Below are 19,637 nucleotides of genomic sequence, written 5' to 3' on the forward strand. Positions count from 1 at the left end.
AATATGATAATTTCTTCATTCGTTATTTGGATAACCATTTTCATGAAAGGTAAGTAATATTTTATACAAATCAACTTATAAATTCTATGTAGGTAATACGTTCAGCTCAACAGCGATAATAACTTTGCAATTGCCAAAGGAGAAACAGATGAAATATCGAAGTATTTAAAACTTTTTTTCCCACAAAATCTATAACACCGATGCCAACAAATACAAAGTTTGCATTGACTAGCTGGTTGTGGACAGATGAAACATTTGTCGAAATAATATGGATGATTTCAAAACCATCCTTTGACATATTGTTGATAAATTCACATGATCGCCATATGTTTACTTCTCTAGGTTTTTTTATATGTTAATATTACCAATATCTGTATTAATTACATTGAGTTATATATAAATGGAATTTATATTCCATGCAATATCACTGTGAAATATTGTTCGCGTGCGGGAAGCAGAAAGCGGGGTGTGGCGGCTGTCGATGTCACCCGAATACTTCTGACCGCGAACGAACTCTACGAACGAGTCGAAGGTGACCGGCAGCCGCACGCCGTCGAGCAAATTCTTCACGATTTTTTAACTACCATTATGGTAAAACGCTACTTATCGATGAAAGGTGATACCATTGCTTTTCCTTTACTTTATGGTACGACGTAAAATATCTTTGCGTGCATGTCGGCAATTTGAAGTTATCGGCCGGAGACGTGTGATGGCGAGCGCTTGTAACTGACTGATGCCCGAGAATGATCTCACATCGAACAATGATCCGATATGCGTGGCCCATACTTCAAACGCCAAAGCTGACTTTATTATATACCTACCTAATTGAATAATTAAGATAATTTAATTATTGAAAAGTGTGTGTATTTATGTTTGTTATATAATTAACCTAACTAACCACTGTTTTTCAGGATAATTATATATTTTATTTTTTAAAGAAAGACAAACATTCCCGGGTTACAAATGACCTGACAATAATTGAAAATCTCCTACTACCACGAAAGTAATTAGCCAGCCGAGGAATTGAACACATTACGCCTACGCATTAAGCAACTCAGCCACTGACCGGTCAATTATTACAATTCACTTATTATAATATACTAATGGTCTGTTGTCCTGCCACCGACCGCCTTCTGTAGGGATGTTAAAATTATGGTTGTATGTACTTTGAATAAGAAATCTGAAAAAAAAATTGTTATTTTTTTTTTTATATCTTGACAACAGCGCCACCTAATGAATCCACAACTATGCAATATTTCAAGCTGAAACCAACCATACACATTCACAAATAGTTCATCAAACTTAATTTCATTGAAATCGGTTGTGAACGAACACGTGATTTTTATATATTAAGATTAAAATAACTTTAAATATTTACAATACTCAAGTTTAATTGAACTCTAATACCGATAAGAGAAAAACAGATCTTGCACGACTGAACTAAAATTAAGGAAGGAATTGCAAATGTATGGAAAACTAAAATCAAATACCCTATAATATTAATAATACGTTCGACTCCGGTGAAATAGTGGCAATATCAACAACTCTAGGTGCTAGAAAGAGCTAGTGTTGCATGTTGACTTTGAAATTCTTTCAATGGTGGCAAATTGAATTTACTTAGTGGCGGTGTTTTGCAATTTGTATTTTTATCATATTTAATATTAATTCAAAAATGTAAATAAACTACAGAAACACTCCAAAATCAGTTTTCAAGATGTCAAAAAACGTTGACACGTTATAGTGGGTGAAATGATTTGGTTACTTCCTAAGAAATAAAAAGTTTTTTTGGTTAATTTAGCAAAGCTGTGTTAGTTCTATATAGCATTTTGTGTTCAAATAGAAGTTATAAATTATCGTCGACGTTGATGTTCTAAATAATTTTTAAAAAATTTAATTAAAATCAAATTTAATAATATAATTATTTAGTTCTGCAAGTATTTTTTTGGTTTTTGTTATTGTTGCCATTTTCAAACTGTATGAAAATGAAATTTGGAATCTATTGGAAAATGAAATGAAAATGAAAATGTTTGAAAATGACCTTGAAAGCCGAAACAGCTGTAACAACAACAAAAACCAAAATATACTTGCAGAACTTAATAATTATTAAATTTGATTTCAATTAAATTTAAAAAAAATTAAATGGAGTTCTACGAATTAAACACAAAAACAATAAGCAAAACAATTTTGTTTTTTGTGACACCTGACAAGAGCGCTTTTATCTGTAGAGTGTAAAGGCGGGGGATCTACTTCACTATGAACCTTAGTAGATAATACAGCACAGAACTTGAAAATCAACTTTGATATTTGATGAATTGTTAAAATTCTATGAAACAATCCGTATTAAGTGTAGCCAGTTGTAGTTCTTTTGACAAACAAATTAAGTATGTCTATATTGTCTGTATTCGAATGTCTAATCTATCGAAAACGGCTATATTGACCATCAAAGAGTTTCGATTATGCCCATCTCTACTAATTTGAACTGTCAAACAATGATGGGTCATAAATGGTTTCATATTCCGGATACTTTCAGCTGCGTGCTTGCATGGATTGATGGGCAGCGGGAGCGCACTGTTCCGGATGATCGATGACGCTGCAGGGAGTAGGGAGTGGATCGTGTTGCCAGACGGAACAGGAGAAATGCAAAATATCTCGTTGGGTGAACAACACAAGGGAATTTCACCGTATTATATCGGCGATCCGTCACCGGGTGTCGGTTTTAGGTTATTCACAAGGTACTTACCATTTCAATAAAAAAATTATATTATGGGTTGAAAATCTCTTCCATAGATAATTGTAATAGAATGTGGTATGGATTCGTGCAGAATGTCGCCGAACTACTACCAAACAGCACTGACTGTCAAAGCGACGAGCGGAGCTTATGAAAGTTATGCGTTTGATGTGTACACAGGAACTATTCCTAAAGAGACAGGGGACGGATAAAACCACTATCATAAAATTATTACTATTGTGTGGACAATATATATTTTTTACCAATTTTTTCCGAACAAATGATGTAAATAATAGCTACAAGTTTTTTTTTATATTTGAGTTTTCTAAAAAATTATATTACCATCTCTAAATAACTCACTACCACGCCGTTTCCACGCAGGAATAGGCAGAGGGGATGGACCGCCAAACAACTCGGTCTAAACACACATTTCTTGCCTCATTCACAATCACACATAGTCTCATGCTTACTCTTCTATTATTCTGACTCTTGATATGGCATGAATTCCTCTACCATTCAAATTTGCGTCATATATTCTTCTTACACTCCTTATTTTGTTGATTTGCTCTACATGCCCAAAACATCGAAGCGTCCTTTTCTTAATCGTACTCATTACGCTCATAACATCTTTGCATTCTCTGTGGATTTCTACACCATTCAGTCTACTTTCATCCTTCCTCTACCAATTCCACGCCTCACTGCCATAAATTAGAGTAGGTACCAGCACTCCATGGTGGACTTCTAGTTTTACTTCTTTAGGAAATATTTTGTTAGCACTAACCGCGTTCAGCCCTCCATTATTGGAGTTACTTGCATTTACTCATTTTTAAAAATTTTTGTTTTTTCCAGAAAAAATCGAGATTTCCACCAGATGCTCGATGTAACGACGAACATGAGGGAAACGAATTTTGATTCACGGAAACAAACCCTATTTTTAATCCATGGGTGGTCTCACGATGCCTTCACAATCTATAATATTCAATTGACCGAAGGTACAAAAGATCAAATTTTTAGATTACATTAAAGACAATTGTAAAACTAAGATTGCATTGAAGAAAATTGACCGAAGGTACAAAAGGTAAACCTTTAGAATAAATTATAGACAATTGATAGAAGGTACAAAGGATAAACCTTTAAGTAGACATTAAAGACAATTGACAGAAGGTACAAAAGATAAACCTTTAAGTAGACATTAAAGACAATTGACAGAAGGTACAAAAGATAAACCTTTAAGATTATATTAAAGACAATTGACAGAAGTTACAAAAGATAAACCTTTAAGATTATATTAAAGACAATTGACAGAAGTTACAAAAGATAAACCTTTAAGATTATATTAAAGACAATTGACAGAAGTTACAAAAGATAAACCTTGAAGATTAGATTAATGACAATTTTCTTACATATTAAACTAAAATATCTTACTATTATATTATGTATGAAGTATTTTTAACTTTACTTATGGGTTTTTTAGTTACATGACATTTCCACGAAAAGCATTTTCCAATTGCTTTAATGATGTTTTTAGAGAGTTTGTAAACGTATTTAAATATTTGTATATTATAGATGCACCTGTTCTAAGTTATAACACCGAAAATCGGTGAACATATGTTATATCTTAAAAAAATCAGTGTTTGTGGCTCTGATGTCGATATGAGATAGTGATTTTTCGAAGATTTTTCTCTTCTTGGTACTATTTTCAGCAAAATCTAATTATAAAAAAAAATAATTTTAAAAATCCTCTCAAAAAGACAAGATGCGTGTTGGATATATTTTTTTATTGAAGAAAAGGTAAAAAAAAATTTTTTTTTCGGTATTTAAGCATCAACTAGTTCCTGTTACCTACATGAATAACAGTATTATTTTTAAATAATTTATGCGAGGGCTTCCATATTTACTTTGTCGTATAGTTTGTACACGCTACCCGTAGCCATTGTGTCTGTGAGATTCTCAGGGCTGAGGAATGTGAGGCGATGGGATTAAGTGAGTGAAGGGGTGAGAAAGGGAAAGTGAAAAGGTAAGGAATACCTGACGATTGAAAATATCTAGTTTCTTTCTGAAAAGGCTGTATAACACATTTACCCACAACTAGCCGGGCTTCGATATCTTCAATCCTATATAAGACCCCGCCGATATATTATAACATATTGTACTTTAAGTTTTAAGCATCTATGGAGCGTGTTATTTTATAAGATAATCTCTAAGCCGATGAATAATTATGCGAAAAATCATGTCCAGTAATTATGTGAAATAATAATTCTCATGAGAAATAATTGCATTAAATTTAAAAAAAAAACACACAATTTGATCTATGTTTTTAATATCTCAGTGTTTTTAAAATGCTTCATTACCCAGTTTTCAAGAGATTTTTGCCATATTTTAAATTAATGGTGTTTTATTTAATATTTTCACAACGGTCGAAGCGCCTATTAATTAAAATCGCTTTTTAATATTAGCACGCTCCTTCTATCTTTCGAAATTACATATCTCCCGTTTAACCCGTCTTTAGAAATTTATTTCTTCTTTTTGAACGCTTTTTGAAAGCCTTAACATGTTCCATATTTCTTTGTTGTTTTGTTTCATCCAAATAAGTTAATTCCTGTTTAAACTGTCTTTGGTCAAATTTATTTTTAAAAGACACCCTGTAACTTTTGTAAATGTCACAGCGGTTTTGGCACAAAGAGTAATTCCCACCTCACCAAAATCCGTTTACGTTTTCGTAATAATAAAACACTGGTCACACAGAATCAGTGTTTCTAATGCTCAAACAAGTTTCCAAAACTACTAATATGCATTTTCTGAATTGCTATATTTTTAATCTTCGTCATCAGAAAATCTGCGATAAATGGTGACTTATAATGGGACTCCAATAAGGATATGTATTATAATATGTGTACATTTTTATATCCTCTGGTGATAAAACATGATTTTTTTTATAGTTTATCTAAATCGTTCGGATATGAACATTATCGTCGTCGACTGGAGCAACATCTCACAGCTGCCTTACGTCCAGTCGCGTTTACAAATAGTCAGAGTGGCTAAAGAAGTAGCGTTATTCGTCACTCATTTGATAGAAAAGCTCGGCCATTCACCTGAGAATATCCACATGTGGGGGTACAGCCTAGGATGTCACGTGGCAGGATTGAGTGCGAAGAAAATTAATGGGCCGCAGATTGCTACGATTATCGGTGAGTTAAAAGATTACATATTTAAGGAAGAGAGAGAAAAATGACTACTGCTAATTTATGACTTTCTTCAATTTATTGGTAATTCCTGTTAAAATAGAATCACAGGTCTAAAGAATGAATTAACAGGTTTTCTGATAAACTTCGTAAGGGTTAATTCACGGAATTTGAACAATTCGACAAATTTCAATGTTGATTTTCAAATTCTGTGAAGGTTCTATTCAAGTTCTATTATTATATCATTACTGGCCAGGGGATTAAAAAAACTGAAATAATTATAAATAATAAAATTTTTAAGAATTGTTCCAAATCTATGAAACTACCCATCCGTAGTAAACTATTGATTTAATTTATTAAGAATCTTTCAAAATTATTGGTAATTGCGATTAAAAACTGGATTTTTGGTCTTACAAATGAGTTGATAGGTTTCTTGATAAGCTTTTAGTAAATTACGAATATATTATCATAATGTTAGAGCTCGTGTTCATGAAAATTCAAATATTTTTGAATTTCTTCATGATCAAGACAAATGCAAGGCGATTTATATTGATAATTATTTATCACCACAAAATGCAGAAAAAAACGGCTTGGTTAGCTTTTGTTTCTCCAAGTTGGAACGGTATCAATTGATCGCATCTTAGATTAATTAATTAAGTTTATGGATTGCGTATATGATTTCCTTCAATTCTTAGAGCTTGGTTAGTTCATTTACATAAATTTGTAAGCCGGTTATTTTGCTTAACGAAAGACACTACCCAAAAACTTATCGACAGCTTCACTTTTACAAACTGACACATTGGCGCTAAAAGCAGCGGCTTTTGTGTACCGATTGTCGGAATCATATTCTGACCGTGCTCGCAAATAACTTTAACTGATCATAGATGACGGATTTCATTAATATCGTAGTGATATATAGTTTTATCGATCTATTGTGCCAGATACCCTGGACTATTATCTATGTAATGTAGAACAAAGAGTATGGACAATAATATATAAAAGAATGTACATAAAACATGTAAAAGTAGTTTGAAATGTGAGCTAAGATGAATTATCGTAGGCGTACGAAAAAACCCCCTGAATCCTTTTGCAATGAAACACAAAAAATAATATTTTAAGTACTTGTAAGATTTTTCTAATTTCACAGTCATACAACAGCCATCGTGGACTGCTGCACACAAGATATTAATGCCGTACAAGACTTACCTTCTTAGATCTTTCTCATAATGAAATAGAAGAACAAACAAATTACAAACAATTACAAACAAATTTTCACCAAAAATGGAAAAAAGACAACCTTTTAACCTATTGTAAAATACCCAAGTAAACTTAAATAATAAAACAAACAGTTTAGTGAATAGTTCAAATGTGTACAAATGTAATAAATTACGTATAATTTTTTTCAAAAAGACATTAATTTATTAACATATATTGTATTCATAAATGTGCTGGGATTATTCTTTATAAGATATTCTATATTTTTAATATGTTATTGCATATATTACACGAAGAAACAATAACAACATACGAGTAGTAATAATCATATTATTTTTTTTTTATAATAAATTAGTGAGTAAATCCTCAAATTTCAATATTTACTTATTGTAGACAATATACGGTCATTGAAAAATATATGGTCACATCTAGGACTTTAACCCAGGAACCTTGCCTTGCCGGGGCACCGCTTTTTAAACTAAGCTAATCGGACACTATTTCTTTCCGTCATATTTAATTGTATCATACTTCGAATAAGAACTAACAACATTTTAGTTTATGGATCCCTATTATTGTCTTAAATAATTAAATTTAATCACATTATTATTAGAAAAACACTCTAGAAAAAATATGACATTCGCCAGCGGGATTAAACTCCGGGCTCTCCACCCTTCTCCGGTGTCTCTACCCTAACCTTTGATTTATTATGTAAACCTGTTGAAAAATTATTTAAATTTTTTTAATTTTTAGATAATGGCGTATTTCTTTAAAAAATATTGTAAAATTTTAAAGATTTATCCGGCAACAACAAAAATAAAGAGTTACTATTTAGTAAAAAAAAATCATTTCACTAAATTATATCCTGCATTTTTATTGTTTTAATAATTATTATTATATTACCATTTTAATACTATTTTTTTTCTTCGTTTGTTTCTTTCCCTCATTATGCGGAAAATTTTTGTACAAAAAAATAATTTTCTGATTAATTAGTACATTATTACGGAAGAAGTTGTGGATTTCACGAGGGTTCCAGACGAATTTTTAAAATTTTAATATTTTATTAAAAAATAAAGATTTCTTCAAACACAGCCAACTTATTTTGTACAACATTTTCAATAAAAAAAGAAAAAAAACGGTTAGTTTTAACAAACTTTATTAAGTAGGTACAATCGAAATGTTTCGTAAACAATGCTCACCTCTTCAAAGTAGTATGTAAGAAATACTCTCTTATTTTTGAATATTTATTTATTTGAAAATAAGAAGTATCTCCTGTTTGTAGGATTAGAACCTGCCATGCCACTATTCTCTTTAAACCACCCGAACAAGCGCCTGGCCAGGACGGACGCCACCTACGTTGAGATCATCCACACGGCCGGAGGCACCATTGGCTTCTTTTCTCCACTAGGCCACGTAGACTTCTACCCCAACGGCGGCAGGCAGCAGCCGGGCTGCGAGACCGAACTTTACGGAGGCTGTTCGCATGCTAAGGCCCCGCGAATCTTTGTAGAAGCTCTGACAGATCCGAAAGACTTGGCAATCAAATGCAGTAATATGAATGAACTGGCAAGAGGTTTCTGCAGCGCTTCAGGAATCTATAGGAGGATGGGAGACTTAACACGGCCAGTTTCGTAAGTATAAACAAACAAGTAGCATTACATGAACGGATATGTATCTCTTCTACTACATTACACTAATAGCTACCGGCTTTTTCTTTCGGAAACCTTGTTTGTTAGGTTACTCACAATATGTTAAGAGCTGGTATTCAACTGTTTTAGTTGGCTAATAGCTTTAATATAAAATTTATTTAAACAGAAAACACGTGAATATAATATTTTATTGGTACAAGTCATTATTTTGATTTAAAAATATTATTTTCTTCTCTTTTTAATAAACATTAGAAAAAATTGTGAAGAGTTCAGATACTCAAATCTACAGATGTAAAGTTTTAGTGCGTTTCAATTAATATATAAGCTGTAATATAATCCGATTATATTACATGTTAATAAACCGTCTTATTCACATTTTTGTATTAAGTTATTTTGTTGTGTGTTTTTTAGTCTATGATATTTAAATAAAGTATTCAAAAACCTTCACAATATCTTTATTAATATAAATTTTGTATCTTTTTACAGAACTGAACAATATGGAGTATACTGGATCAAGATTTGAATAATTAAATTTAAAAAAAATTACTTTTCTGTTTGTGAGAATAATTTAATTAAACATATGCAAGATTAACATTGCGAAGTTATTTGTTATAATCCTGCCTTTAATCAAAAGAAGCTTTAGTCGGTTTTTTTAATTAAAATTCTGACATAAAAACAATAGTTCTCCTTGGAATTATTCACATCTGAATTTTTTTAATAGAAAATTATAGAACATTTCTCTACCATAACATTTAAAACACAGACGCATTCTTCAAGAAGAATTCAATGCGAAATACCTGAGATGACGAACGTTAAAATGAATGCCTTGGAACAAATTCAGAAGTATTCCCTGTGCTATAAATTACTGAGTTATTTTAAACCACCCTTATTCAAAGTTACTCAGCTGAAAGTGGAAGGTGAAAATTTACCCTTTGAAAATTACCTGGGTACGCACGATTGTGCAGAAATTACCGTTCCTTCCGACACATTCAAATGAAAATAATTTGCCGGCGTGTGACCTGGTTTGTAAAATAAGGTCGGGTGATTCAGTCCTTCGGCTTCCAGCCTACACCAAGCTACCAGGTACCTACCAGGGAACTGTTCTGAATCAAGGACCAGTACTAGAGCTATCTAAAATCTTCCAATTTCCTATAAGGGACCATATTAGGTCATTATGAAAATAATTTTCTATTTGAAATAAGAGTACAGATTTCTATAATCAAAAATAATAATGTGTTTTCTTTATTTTTTTAACAATAAAGGTTGAGTAGTTATTACTTGCGATTTTTTTGATAAATTTATTACTTTTGTCGAACTTCAGTTTACCATTAAAATTAATTCACAACAATTTTATTGTTCTGAAAATAACGTAAAGGTTTGTTTATAGTTAGTTTTATACGAAGCAATTTTCCGCACGAAGAAGGTTTCTTCCTTACTTTTATTAAAAATGAACAATTTCCCGCTACAATCAACTGATTAATTCATCTCCATCCGAACTTCCTTTATCCAAACTTGGTTCGTTTCTTTCAACTCCGCGCGGGAACAAGCAAAAGAAAAGTAAAGTTTTCGAGCGAGTTAACTGAAAAAAGTTCTCCGCGAGTTGCGCACAGTGGCGGTGATAGAGCCTCCGGCGCTACGAGACTAGGAAGTAGGAAGCTACGCTCGGACGCGGTGGAGTTACGGCGTCGCTCTCATTCACGCTGTAGCGGCGTCGCGACGCAGACGCTACGCAGGCGGCAAAGCGCTACGTTTCCGGTTCGGTTATTTCGTTTTTCGCGCGTGAACGATCTTTGGAGAGCGTTAGCTCGAATTCAGATTACATTAACGGGAATTTAATAATCGCCCATTATGATTATTATAATCAATTCTTCATCCCATTAACATTTAATCCTAATTTAAGTTTATTCATCAGTAGAAAAATCTTCCTGAAAAGTTTATTAGTTTTGTTTTGCCGATAAATAGTTGGAACTTTTCAAGAAATGTGCTTTTGTGAAACTTATTGGACTATCAGAGGATTTAAAACACTCGATACCGTTACCACACAATTTTAAAGGTAAATAATACATAGTAGTTTGATAATTAAGAACGATTTTTATATATTTTTTTTAAATCACTAAATCATTCGTCTATTGATAGAAAACAAGCAATCAATCTGAGAAAAATAACTTACTTTGTTCTCATCTCTCCCTCAAACTTTTTGAAACAAAACTTCTCAGAAACATTTTTAATTTTATCTGATAAAAAAGGTCATTTATATTTTCATTAGTTAATTTCGGTTGGAATTGGTTTATTGCCGGTTAAATGATTTCAATTTAAAAGTTTATTGCTGCCATAACCATTAAAAAACACAAATTTAATAATTATTACGGATAAGAACTTAATTTAATTTAATACATGAATTGAGAAAGGTCAATTTCATCTTTCAAAAGTTTTATAAAAAATAATAAATTTTTTCAAAACTATTTGAGTCGTGAGAAGTCATAATGATGATTAGTAAAAGTGCTTAATTATTCCCTTTATCCTACAACCTTAGTGAATATTTTAGTTAATTATTTTTAATGTTGTTAAGTGTGTTTGAAAAACTACACTTAAACTAACACTTCCGTTGCCTTGATAGTATTTAATTTTACATTCCAACTATTTAATCATTTTATTAGAACTTAAAATAAATAATATTTTTATTTTGATTTGTAATGCGATTTTGAATACGTTAAAAATTATTTTCAGCGTTTTTTGCAATTTAAATAAAAGGAATCAAAAAAATACATCCAATTTTTTATTTTTTAATCACTTTTTGTGCCTGTCCGCATAAAACCGTAAACCTTTTAGATAAAACTATTATTACCAATGCACAAATGAAAATATTTAAAAGATAAGGATTGTTGAAAATTTTACATATTCTTTATAATAAAAAAACAATGTATTTAACCCTTCAGTACTTTCACCACTTTTGTTCAGTTTGGAATGTTTTCTATGAATTTCAAATGCGCTATATACATTTTATTTTTTTATTTTAATTTAAAACTAATACAGTTTCAGAAACTATAACTTTATCTTTCCGGCTCATTTAAAATAAACATAAGTATTTCTAAATAAAAAAAAATAATATCGAACGTGAAAAATGTTGTAAAAAAAGGTTAACCTCATTTTTACTTAATTTTTACTCCAACGTAGAAAAATTGAGAGAACTCGATATTTCAAAAACACATTCGTTTTGTTTGGGGAATTTGTAAGAAAATTGTACCTTCATTTTATCTCGTTCATATAATAAAAAATAAGAAATAATTTTTCAATTTAAACCAAATGTTACGATAGCGGCGCAAAATAAGAATTATTCATGTTGGCTATTTGTATTTTATTAATGAATTCCAGTAGAAATATTTGAAGTAAACTGGAAATAATAATTATTTCTCGTTCTAAGGTAAAAAATACATATTTTAGCAGGATGGAAAAAAGATAAAAATACTTTTATAAAATATGAACGCCCGGTCATATATGACCTTAAAACGCTGGAGAGGTAAACGCTGTGGCGGGAAACGAATCAGTAATCTCTAGAACCATAAGCCTTATTTTTATGTCGATAATCAACGTAGATCATGAAATCTAGAAATTATATATATTTATATACATAATAAATAGTACTACCAATTCTAAAAGGTATTTGGTAGTTGATACTAGAGGATAGATGAGTCTTGTACTACAAACAAAAAGATAGGTACTAGAACCTATTAAAGTCATGTATCTTTGGCTCTCATTGAAAACCAATTTGAATATTTAAATGCATGTACTAAAACACTAAATTCCCCAAACAAATACCTATTATTGTACTTCAATCTAACTTTGAATAACATAAAGCTCTAGCGTGGCAACTGCTGTCAGTTGATAATATTTAACTCAATGCGTTTTGAGCTGTATTCAAATTAACTCAAGCAGCCTAGAGACTAACTTTCTAACATAAATTCAAGTGATAGTCTTACAGTGTGACCCACGTATATCTGCTATAAATGAGTTTAGTTAGCTACTTTCCAAAATACACTAATTACATTTATATTAGATTTTTCAAACATTAGTAACTTTTTATATAAAATTGCTACTTTAAAATTACTTTTGCTACAATATTGTCTAATGGCGCGTACTAAACATAATTTAGAACGATAAACTAGGTAATACCACGTTCTATTCATATCATAAGAGACGTCACACAATAACAATTTATTTATGTGGGGAACTAAAGTTTTAAATCCTTTATTTCTCAAAAGAAACTAATTATGCGGCCTAAGAGGCGCCACCCAATAAAAAAATCTTTTGGCACAAGAACTTGAGAGTATAAAAAACCTCCTTGATTATCCGAAGGCTTTCTTTCTCTAGGGGCGGAAGCGGCATTGTTTGCAGCACTGGAAGAATGTGTTAGCGTCCGGTGAACAAAATTAGTTGTCAACGTCACCGTCAGATGGCGACGCCAGCGGCACTTCCGGTGGCTGTGCTGCTGTTTGTCTACGGTAAGTACCTCCTTCCGGTACCTTATTAAATTCCCATCCTAAAAGATATTTAGCGCAAATAGTGTAGTTGCGAACTGCCTTTGACATATCTGTAATTTATTTTGAAGGTTTTGGAAACGTCTTCATCTTTTATGGAACATTGTGCAAATAGTCTTACTCCTAAAAGTTCATTATTTAAAAAAAGTGTAATTTGTTTAACCTTTACCAAATTCATTTGATTTTCTATGTGCACCACAATATAAAAATGTGTAATAGGATGAAGTATATAAAAATGATTTGTTAGTACCTACATATTGATATACAGTGTGTTAAGGGACGTACTTGATTACTGATATTATGTAAGTAAAAAAAATGATACATTAATTTTGGTCTCCGGTGACTTAAATTGTTTTCCAATAATAAATATAAAAAAAAAAAAAAAAACAAAATATAATATTTCGTATGTCGTGAGTGAGTGTCGTGTATGCCGCTGAGTAGACGCCCAATCCCTCACACCAACCCTAACTGTCCAATACCTTCTCATATTTTTATGTTTTAAGTTTAAAAAAAAAATTAAATGTGATCGTAGACCAAAATTTCATTAACATTTTATACTCCAGATAACATCAGGAATCACAGGTCAATAAGTCAACTACGTATTTTAATACCATGAATATTGGAAATTTATTTACGCACTTGAAAAACAAAATACTTTTAACCGTACCCTGAACAGTGATCAATTCATTCTCTCTTGTACCCGCAAAAAACATGACTAAGCATTTCGGCAGTAAAGAACAACTAAACACATGAAGGCGAATGCAAGTTTGTTTTCTTAGAATCTGTTCAAAGTAAGGGTTACTAACTTATCCAACGGTCCAATATACAAAAAGGATTTCCGATGAAACGGGTCTGATTGTTTCTAAATTCAATATCCTTTGTTACTTTATTTTCACCGATTTCCTATATTTATCTTCGTTCAGCATTGGACAAGATCAGTAACAAAAGACGTATGGAGGATGCGTTGCCCTATAAATATCTGAAAACACAAGGTACTCTCAACTAAAATGGATTATATTGTTTAAAAAAAAGTGTCATGATGGTGGCGTGCTGAAAATAGTTGCTCTATGTCCCCATTGAACTATGGAGGCTTAAAAAATAAGATGATACCATTAAGATATTTTTAAATCAAATTTAGGATGAAAATTGATAAAAAAATGTTTTAAAATCTCTGCTAAGATAGTAAAAAATCAACAATCAAACACTAGACGAAAAATAAAGTTTTGCTAAGAACAATTCCTGGTTTTTCAGTGTTCTAATATCCTTTATATTAAGAAAATAGTTAATTATCCTTCATTAGTCTAATCGGTTACCCACAGATGGCGTTAGCTGTCGAGAATAATAGGTAAATAAATAAGGTGAGAAACTCAAGTTCCGGGTCCAAATAATTCCGACCTCTTGCTTATTATAAATGCCATTGTCAATACTTGAATTGACAATGTCAATTTTTTTGTTGAAGCCGGAGTTTTATTGATTAAGATAGTATGTGAGAAAACCCGGAGATACAATATGTGTTGATATTTTTTAAATACCGATGTTTTAAAATATTGAAAAACCTTTCACCAGCATCGATCAAACAAAACAAATGAAAGGCAGAAACTAAGCTTGTTTAAAATAAGAACAGTGTAAAATGTTAGTCATAACATTTTTGCAATCTCTACAGTTCAGAATTTCAAGGATAGGGACAGGATCAACAGACCGGAAGTTGATACAGACTACACTAAGGTGTATTTACGTCATAATGATACCAATGAGTTTGGAATATACCGCCCGGGATAATACAGCAAATTTGAAAGCTGGCATTTTGCCCGCTAGGAGTCAACTGCGAACCATAGTTGAATGAAGTATTTCCCCACCAACTTAGGGCCCATTCTGCACTTAAGGCACTTGCTCTGAAAAGGGGTGTGTTATGGACTACAAAACTTTTTTGCGCCTATCATAAAAGGCTATACCTTTATGCTATTACATTTTTGTAATAAATCTTTTACGCTTGTTTAATATTCTACTAAGGCCAGTCAATGTGATATAATTTAACCTTTTTTTATTTATTAACCTAGTTTATATGCAGAGATACACACATCATCAAAAACAACCGTACCTCATAGAAAGTACCATAATTAGAGTATTTTATTTATTTAAAAAAAAAAGATTTATTACCTTTTTTACCTATTTTTGAAGTGAAACTTCTTTACGCGCGTCATGCAATTTCGAGGACCGGAGTAAAACCGACTCATGACCGAAACGAAAATGCGGGTACCCCCACCACCGATTAAAGTTCATTTGATCTAGTCAAAGTTTTGAAGTAACATATAAATGCTTCTTAGCTCATCCCGACAACTGGCGTTGGTGGTGTAATGGTCAGCATAGTTGCCTTCCAAGCAGTTGATCCGAGTTCGATTCTCGGCCATCGCACATTATTTTTTTGTTTTTAACGCCTTTTTCATTCAATATCTTATTTTTTAGTAGGTCAGAACATTTTTTAAAAGAAAATAATATTGCAAAATAATAAAAACACTTATCTCACTGTGATAAAACATTACTCCGCTAGAGCGCGCTTTGCGTTATTGTGTTGGATTAAAATTATTATCTAATCCGTATATTATGATAATTGTATTACATTTATTTAATTAATTTATTTATTTTGATAATATGTAATAATTTACAGAAAAAAAAATTAAAACTATCTCCCTCTGATAAAATATCCGTTCGCTAGAGCGCACTACGCGATCTTGTGTGGGATTCTATTTCTGTACATTGTACATTATTTTTAAAAATATATTATATTTTGGGTGTGATGTAGGTAACATTATAAAACATAACAAGCTCTCATATTTTCAGAACCTACATAATATAATCAATTTATGCGGCTTTGCTTACAGTTGGTGCTCAGCGTGGTTGGCTTTCAATCAGTTAAGCGAGGTTCGATTCTCGGCTGTGGCATTTTTGAAGTGAAACCTTGTTGAGGTGGGGGAGCCGCTCACGAACGTTCTCTCTCTTCTCTTCTTTCCTCTCTCTCAGACACCAGCGAACTGCGCCACGCCAAGCATCAGCTGAAACTAGAAGTTTCACTTCTGTCTTGCGTAGGCTTGACACACCCACTTTTTTTTTTTTTTAGTTTTACTTAATTTTTTTTAAATTTTCAATTTCCTACGTCGCACAATGGGGCCGATGACCCCGAAAGTTGGCATCAAATCAGTGGTTGCAATGACATCAAATGTTTTTCGATTTTTAGTTCCGTATAGACATGTTGATAAAAATAAGTGAAAAAAAATGTTCGAAAAGTCACGCATACTTAGTACAAAAATATAAAATTGAATAATATAAGATAAATTAAATCAGTCAAAATGCTCACTTTATTTCTCGTGCTATTTATTGACAGTAATACACATAATAAATCGTCTTCTTCATCTTGTGACAATATACTATTGTCATCACTACTTGATTCAACTATCGAATCATTCCTGGTAGTCGTATTAGGGTCTGGTGTCTTTAGCATTTTCAGTACTTCTTTTGAAATTGTCTTCATTGTCCGGCTGCTGAACTTGTATTAAACGCTCAACAGTGTGATCCAGCAATTGTTGCAATTTCACTTCCGCTGAAGATTCCGTGACCGTTATGAATTCACTTAATAGGTAACATTTTTTCTTAGCTCCTTGTACAATTTTGTTTGAAGGAAATACCTCTTTATCCTTTTCTCTTATTAAATTGTATTGGTAGCGACTAAGTTTGGCATCTACAATCAAAGCGAGTGCTTCATCACCACTCAATACCTTTTTGTTTTGGGTTTTATCGGTAAAAGCTTTTCTGTACTTATTTGCTCTGGTCAGCGTACTTAACGTGACGTCTTTGACTACAGTCAATGCTGCTGCTTTACCTGCCAACCGAAAACTCATGTGGGTAGCAAAGGCTAACTCAGTACTAGATGTTTTTGATCGCAATTATATAGTTTTATGACGTTTCGTACGCTCAGACGACATATCAAATGACAGTGTGGGTCGACCTCTTTTTGTTTTTACTATTTCTGGTAAAGGTTTATAATTCTTAAACATAAGGAGGTTTTCGAGCCATTCTTTTAATAAAAAATATTATTTAATAAAAAGAAGTCATGGATTCTGTGACACTTCAACCATTTGGTTTTCAATTTAGAACAGAATGCAGCTATTTCATTCAAAAGTTATTTTTGATTAAAGAGTTGACAATGAGTAAGTTCTAAGAGGTGTTTTTTCAGGAATTTTACTTTTTCGTCAAATTTCTTAACGCCAAAATTCTTCATAATCATGTATAATTCGAATCTCGTAAGAACCACGTCAGAAATTGTATCTAAAACAAAACACATTGATTATTAGACTACAACTGTTTTTATGAAAACTGATAGTCCTCACTTTCAAGTACTATAATTAAAAAAATTGTGCATACTTGCAACTACTTATAATTCAATTTTGTAGCTAAGATACTAAACTATATAAAAACAATTAAAATATGACGGGATCTCATGGAACTCTAAGCTATATACCTCTATGTTTAATATATTTACAAGAAAATATTTCATTCAAATAGGTGTTTGTTTTAATTTAAATTTATGACATATAGTATGAGGGTATCAATAACTACTATAATATAATAAAAGTACATACCATAAGACATCGTATCCATATTGAATTGGATCTGTACACTTGATAGATTTTGCTTTTTATAAACTTGAAAAGTATTGAAATTTACGCGCTTTCGAAAACTGACACAGTCACCCGCACAAAGGTCAAGTTCAAACTGATCTCTTCCCGTCAGTATCGCGATTAGGGCGATACGTTTCGGGGTTATTATGTAACACTTAATGAACTTCAAAACTAGCATACTTGCTTCATTGTAAAAAACATTTGATTTTCTGAATTTCAGCCAACGCGTTACATGAAGTCGCCCCAATGTGCGTCGTGTCGTTTTATATTATCCTTTTATTGAATATTATTTAACTGTAAAATAGTGACTTCAGCACGGGTAAAGCCCAGTGAGGCCCACATAAATGAATTTAGCTGTATTTGGTGCCCAGATCTCAATAGCCGGCTACTTCTCCACTTTTCTCTTTTCCATCTCCTTCCCCTCCCCAGTACCTTCAGCCTCCCAAGTTCGAATCAGTTTGGGTGTATAAATACCAAACAAGATTTTTTATGTTATGTTATTGAATGGTATTATGGTTATCAAAAAGAAAATGCATTGCCTTTAAAATAAATTTAAAAAAAACCTTACTAATGAGTTCAATGGGTGTAAAACAAATAGTTATTTTATATTTCTTTCAATTTACCACTATTGACCTCTTTGTGAAATTTGCGGTGACTAATTGGTGGAATGTTTGTCTTGAATTTTTTTTTCTGGTTATTTTGTTAAATGAGTTTTACTTTACTTTTTAACTATTTGATGAATCATATTGAGTCTTGGATAAATACACTGATACAAACATTTACTTGCCGTAACATCTGACCTGCTGTAACATCTGACCTGATGTAATTTAACATTTTTAATTTTTTTTTTATATTTTTCAATCATGTCTTTTGAATTGTAATTCAGTAAACACTATTTTTTTTCTAATCTTGTACAAAGATAATGTATGTATGTGAGTAAAATTTTAACTGTTAATAAACACAAGTATACCCAAAAACTGGCGATGCCTTTCTGGGATTATTTTGTTTAATCTGCTAAATGTATTATTCTTTACTTTTCAACTGTTTATAAATAAAAAAAGTGTTTCCTTTATTGTAAAATTATACCAATGTAGGTATGTACCAGAAAAATTATTATTAAAAAAATTAAAAAATTCGCATAAAAGTTTAAAACCAAAGAATTAATCATGACATCCAAAAATACCACCATCACATGTAGTGGGGAATAACTGAGCAAAATAGATTCCTTTTATCGTTGAATGACACAAGAGTCCCATTTGAGCTCAGCTGGTAACCGGGCAACTCAATATAGTGGCAATTCGAGATACCCTTGAAAAGTGTTATATAATTCATAAAAAGTTACTAAAAAACTAGGTTAAATATGTTATGATGATGGGTTAGGTTAATAGGTCAGTTTTTTTCATCGCTTTTAATGAATTTATATTCGAGGCCGGAAAATAATAGATTAATCAGTAACAATTTCATCTGGTATTTATCATTGTTAAATTCTTTTCTACGAAACAAATGTTTTTATAGAGTTAGCGGCAAATGTATAGAAAAAGCTCTAAATGTTTTTTTTTGAAATTCGCTTTTCTTTTAATTGCATATTTAAGAAAATACTTTATTTCAAGCTGCTAATACAACTGCTCACAACTGTCAGGAGCGAATGGAATTACGGC

The 19,637-nt window shown here is 31.7% G+C and overlaps 2 protein-coding genes across 2 annotated transcripts in view; both read left to right on the plus strand.

Moving 5' to 3' along the window:
• Positions 1–2,550: 2,550 nt before the first annotated feature.
• Positions 2,551–9,294, plus strand: LOC149425013 (lipase member I-like). The gene is made up of 5 exons (XM_089647319.1): positions 2,551–2,681; positions 3,578–3,720; positions 5,668–5,916; positions 8,405–8,753; positions 9,258–9,294. Exons 1-5 carry the CDS (start codon positions 2,551–2,553, stop codon positions 9,292–9,294), a joined length of 909 nt encoding a protein of 302 aa, XP_089503445.1.
• A 3,853-nt stretch (positions 9,295–13,147) lies between these two features.
• Positions 13,148–19,637, plus strand: part of LOC149425014 (cell adhesion molecule Dscam2-like) — a 410,035-nt gene continuing 403,545 nt past the window's right edge. The window contains exon 1 of the mRNA XM_089647439.1: positions 13,148–13,270. Within this exon, the coding sequence (XP_089503565.1) occupies positions 13,222–13,270 (49 nt within the window). The 5' untranslated portion in view covers positions 13,148–13,221. The remainder of the gene's footprint in view (positions 13,271–19,637) is intronic.

This window comes from Hesperophylax consimilis, chromosome 3 (assembly GCF_061612785.1).
Source record: "Hesperophylax consimilis isolate HC1 chromosome 3, BYU_Hcon_1.0, whole genome shotgun sequence".
Taxonomy (NCBI): Eukaryota; Metazoa; Arthropoda; class Insecta; order Trichoptera; family Limnephilidae; genus Hesperophylax; species Hesperophylax consimilis.

Coding starts and splice junctions, on each gene's coding strand:
- LOC149425013 (XM_089647319.1), top strand. CDS start 2,551: ATGGGCAGCGGGAGCGCACTGTTCCGGATGATCGATGACGCTGCAGGG. Junction 2,682..3,577: donor CAACACAAGGGAATTTCACC/GTATTATATCGG, acceptor TGTTTTTTCCAG/AAAAAATCGAGATTTCCACC. Junction 3,721..5,667: donor TAATATTCAATTGACCGAAG/GTACAAAAGATC, acceptor TTTTTTTTATAG/TTTATCTAAATCGTTCGGAT.